The sequence below is a fragment of the Mercenaria mercenaria genome, unplaced genomic scaffold (genome assembly GCF_021730395.1).
Source record: "Mercenaria mercenaria strain notata unplaced genomic scaffold, MADL_Memer_1 contig_2463, whole genome shotgun sequence".
NCBI lineage: Eukaryota > Metazoa > Mollusca > Bivalvia > Venerida > Veneridae > Mercenaria > Mercenaria mercenaria.
The window spans coordinates 1-5,440 of record NW_026460523.1 but is presented as its reverse complement, the minus strand read 5'-3'; the positions used below and the strand labels follow the sequence as shown (position 1 = coordinate 5,440).

At 33.8% G+C, this 5,440-nt stretch overlaps 1 protein-coding gene across 1 annotated transcript; it reads right to left on the bottom strand.

Annotated features, from left to right (window-relative positions):
• Positions 1–233: 233 nt before the first annotated feature.
• Positions 234–1,723, bottom strand: LOC128552359 (uncharacterized). The gene has a single exon (XM_053533386.1). The coding sequence runs from the start codon at positions 1,653–1,655 to the stop codon at positions 234–236; it is 1,422 nt and encodes a 473-aa protein (XP_053389361.1). The 5' UTR covers positions 1,656–1,723.
• Positions 1,724–5,440: the final 3,717 nt, after the last annotated feature.

Below are 5,440 nucleotides of genomic sequence, written 5' to 3'. Positions count from 1 at the left end.
AATCTCCTCCTCTGACATTATTTCAAACTCAATATCTGTACATTTTCTATGAAAGAAACGGAAACAACGCTGACAACCAATCCACCCAGAATCATCATCAGTACCATCGCATCTGTAACACTTGTTTGGGTCAATCGGCATGTTATCATCAGAGTCGTCCTGCACGGAGAAATCACTACCTTCGTCATCAGAATATACGACCTCGGCCTTTTTTATTTTTTTAATGACACTTTTCATTTTGGCCAATTTTTCCTTTTCCTCCTCCTTCTGTTTTTCTTCAGAAGACGCTGCTCGGCCTTAATTTGTTTCTCTTTTTCCCTTTCAAGACGTTTTTGTTCCCTTTGCACTTTGCGCCTTTGCTTTTCAGCCTCCTCTTCCTCCTTCTTTCTCTTTTTTTCACTCAGTATTTTACGAAATTCTTCCCCTGTAATTGCTTTTGGCAATATTTCTCTTTTGAAACTTCTCTTCTTTGTTGTTTTAGGCTTCGGAATATTCAGGATCTTGCTCATTGGCGATGCAGCCCCCGATGTTGAAGGTTGCGGACTTAAACTATTATCAGTGGTGACTTTTACGTTTACTGTAATTATCGACTTTGGGTCAATATTCTCCTTCTCCTTCGATGCTTCATCTTGCTTTTCATTCTCAGTCTGTTTCTCTTTATTAACCATCTGACGGGTTTCATTCTGTTTTGCAACTGTTTGTTCTACTTGTCTCATCTGAGTGTCTGGTCTGCTTTCCTCATCTTGGGCTGTTTCTGTCTGTTCAGTTGTTCTATTATCTTCTGTTTCATTTGATTTACTTTCTTTTTGTCTGAACAGAATGCTTGTTTGAAACTTGTCAGTCTTTAATACTTTGTCTTTATCTAATGGAAAAAGGCCTGCGTCTCTGAATCCATTCACAGCATTCTCAACCTTTGATGCATTTACCCATGCCTTTTTGAATATCGCAGCAAATTCAAACTTTGTCACATACTGACCTACATGATCTATCTGCCATTCACGTAAAGAAGATTTCCATGTTTCCTTTAGGGACGAAAACAGTCTTAGATCACATGGCTGCATTAGATGACTAGCATGTTCCAGTAGGCAATATAATATGATCCCATTATCTTTACATACATCAGATGCTTCAATAGTCATATGTGTTTTATGTCCATCAACAAACAAAATTACTGGCTTTTTCACCTGCCTTTCTTCTATATCTGGGATGAAAACGGTTTTCAGCCACATGACAAACAATTCACTATCCATCCATCCGTTTTCTGACCTCCCCAATACTGCATCATCAAACCCCTCTAACATATTTCTGGTAAATCTCTGCCCAGCAAACACTATCATCGGGCGCAGATAATGAGCAGCGGCGCTCATTCCAGCCATAACTGTTATCTGTGATCTATCTGACGCAGTTATATTATAAACCGATTTTGCACCTCTTAGACCCAGAACATGCCCCGTTTTTGGACACATACTGAACCCTGTCTCATCGGCGTTGTACAGCCGCGTTGGGTCTAGAAGTATGACTGGATCAGGGACAGTATCCTTAATGAAAGACTCGAAATCTGTGAACCACTTTTCAACATGTTCAGGTTTAATGACTGCCCTTTCTTTACCTAACTGTCTCGGCGATCTTAACGAAATTTCAGGATGCCTGTTCATAAAACTGTAGTACCAATCTTTACCTGGTCTGTCATCTTTACAACGATTTGGTCTACCATCTGCCCGGATTATTTTTGCACAATGTCCAGTAGCTCTTGTTTACTACGTCCATACCCTATTTTTGACATGTCTGTCAACCACTTAACGATTCGGGATTCCTCTTCCGAAGATAAAAGAGTTGGAGATCCCTGAAAGCTCTCAACGGATGATTTACCAACAACCTTATCATAGATAGTTGTTCTTGGGACACCGTACAATTTTGATGCCTTTAAATAGCCCATCGATTTTGACTTAACAGCATGCACTGCATTTTGCAGAGCTACTTTGTCGTATTGTTTCCCTTTCAATTGCCTACTCATCCTGCCGAAATAAAAAAGATAAATGTTAGCTAGAGAATCTAGCCGTATCTTACTTTAAATTAAACATGTCTATATCTACTAGATCAAAATTATAGTACGTATCTAATGTGTGCAAAAAAATAACTTTTTATTATTATTATTTGTTTTGCAACAGTCAAGATGAAGATTTAATATCATTTTCAGTTTTGAAAAACAGGTATCCGGCAATACCCGAAACATATTACATTGTGTCGGGTCTCCGGATACCTACACTATTGTGCTTAAATGACCTTCAAACATTCCAGAATCTGGTGGAATCACGTGTTTACAAATAATCAATACACACTTTAAACTCTGATACACTGTAATCGTAGAAGTTGAATCAAACTGAAAAAATCAATACATGCAGTACGCTTAGCGGACGGTTTAAATTCGATGTAAAATATTACTGTACCTGTAACACTGGACCTTTCCGTTCCTTGTTTTTAAAAACTCCCGCTCGTAAAACTTTTAAACCGGAAAAGGAAAGCTATATTCTCTGCTCATGCGCACTGCAGGTTTCGAGTATGATTAAAATTAACGGAAACGCCGATTGGTTAAAACTATCCGAGTTAAAACTATATCCGAGATTACCCGACGGCGCTCTAATGATATATAATAATTAAATATATCATGTATGTATGTTTACATTAAGTATGATTGCATGAATTGTAGTCTAGTCTGTTAGATGTTAGCTAGCTTATGTATTCTTAAAAAGCTACTTTTTCTGCTTGAATACTGTAAGATTCTTGGATGAGTTTATACTTATCAATTCTGCTTTCATTCAGCTTTTAACAACAAGACTCTCTTAAGCTTTAAAAGATGCTTTACAGTCTTATATTCTGTAACATAATACTAATCTTATAATGAAGTTCTAATGTTGTTAAATTTTTGTTTTGCAGTGATGAAAAAACTATGAATATGTGAATGGGAATGAAACAGAAGGAATAAATATGTTCTACTGATCATCCAGCTGAAATCATGCCTATGGAATAGAGTGCATGTCACAAATACTGATATGAGCAAATAACTCCATATTGCACAAATAAGGTCATGTTTCCTGCCCTCATGACCTGAAAAAGTTAAACATTCTAATTCAAATTACAAATGTGTTTCAAGAAAAGTAAAATTAAGTCAACTGTGAGAAATATTGGGTAAAAGTATTTTATAAGTGTTTTGTTGCCATGACAGCTGTGAAGTGGTTTGAAAAGCACTATCTTAATTGTTCTAACAATACAGAATTTAACTTATGAATTTTCCAAAACTGCATGTATGAAATACTAAGACATGTCTGTTGAATGAATCCTAGTTGTTTCAAAACTACAACATGTGTGACATTTAAAGCACAACCTTTCAAATTGGATGAAACATTTTTACAATCAAAACTGCCTTGCCAGTGTGAGTGTAGGAAGGATTTCCCAGAAATGGCCATGACAGAAAACTTCCAATATAGCAGAAAATATTTGTTACTGGCTAAATATAATATATTTTATTTCAAGAATTAATCATGTAAATCCATGGTTATAATTGTGTTAAAAGATATTTTTACATGAACTTTGCTGAAATAGCTATTTTTTGTTGCAAAACATTGTGAGTTGCCATGGTAACACAAATTTGACTTAAATTAAGATTTGTTTGATTATGTAGACAGCATGTTTCTTGTTAAAATTCTGCTAATCAGACTATGTTCTGCAAGAAAATATCTTTTATGTGTAATCATTGCATCAACAAAACATGTCATAACACAAATATGCCATAAAATGGCAGAGTTGTAATGCAGGTAGGCATATCAGAAAAATATGTAATTCTCAAAGTCAAATTATATTACATGAAATATGTTGTTGTTTTTTTATAAATGATCATAATTGACCATTTGTGGTGTAAAACAAATGTATACTGAACAGATGCTAAATAAATGTTCTGATTCTCTCTGGAAAATTTACAAAAATACTACTATTTTAAGAAAATAGTGCATTGTTGCCATGGTAACATTAATTTGACTTTTAAATTATTTTGGATATCATCATATGTAAACAACATCTTTCTTGTTTATATGTTATATTTGTTAAGCTGTATTATGTTAGTGATATATTTTCATATGTAATAATTGCACCAGCAAAGCACTATGTTATCACACAAGTCTGCCTTAAAATGGCAAGAGTTGTAACTGAGAGAGGTGTATCCGAAAAATTCTATTTCTCAAACAATATTACATTAATTTGCATGGAATGATGTCTCTTACTTTTAAATAAGAAATCAGACAGCTTTTTTATGTAAATATATGGAAAAACACTTCAAATATTCAAAGTATTACAAAGCAATTGACAAAAATTTTAGTATTTTTGTAAGAAAATACCACATTGTTGCCATGGTAATGTTAGTATTTTTGTAAGAAAATACCACATCGTTGCCATGGTAATGTGTCACTGATCAGTATATCTAAGTCTTCTGAAATTTTAGCAAACTCACAGTTGATAATAACAATCTAATAATTATATCTTCTTGCCTGATTTTCTTTCTTACTGTTTAATAGATAAGGTGTCTCTAACAATAAGATTAGTGTCCTAGTTTTTTGGATGTTGTCTAATTTGATATCAAATAAAGTCTGTATTTTGTTCAAAAGAATGTCATAAAACAGTTGTCTGTAAACTGTTTGCACACAAGAAAAAGTTAATTGTGTATTTATTTCACATTCTATGTAATTTATTGCTAGATCCATCAAGGGACTGTTAAAAAAGAGGTTAAACAACAGTGTTGCTATAGAAACGATTTTTAGAACATAAATGTTTTTATACTACATGAAAGAAAGAGACAAAAAGAAATACATTCCATTAATTGCATGTTGCTTTTGTTATTTTATCATGTATTTAGTCTTGATATTATTTAAATATGGAGTCATTATTAAGATATACTGCCTCAATTTTGATACAGTTAGACAAAAACATGGTGTCTGAAAAGTAGTAATATCTCCATGACAACGGCTGATTTTTGTTGTCAAATTGAAGATTTTTACTCAGAACGGGTCAGTGTGTCAGATTAGCCCAAAACCCCATTTTTGACCAAAATTGCATTTGGACCCAAAATCTCATGCTCTGTCACAATTATTGTCTGGTCCAAGATGCCACGTAAGTTGAGTATTGTTGTTAATATTATTGTTATAAATCATGACTTTTGTTTTTGTAACATTGTAGAAGTATCTGTTTTTCAAGGAGTTATTGTAGCAGATATTTAAGAGTTCTTGTAAGCCATCTTTTGAGAGTGATAGTAAAACCATATCATCAGCTGAAGCTGGGCATCCAAAACTTGTGTTTTCTATCTTAAGGCTATGTTTATTGTTCTCGATGGTATTCATTAAATCATTTATGAAAATTAGATACAACAGTGCACTTGTAACCTGTCCCTGTCTGG

Bases quoted from the DNA above. Each gene is read 5' to 3' on its own strand.
- LOC128552359 (XM_053533386.1), bottom strand. From the start codon at position 1,655: ATGAACAGGCATCCTGAAATTTCGTTAAGATCGCCGAGACAGTTAGGT.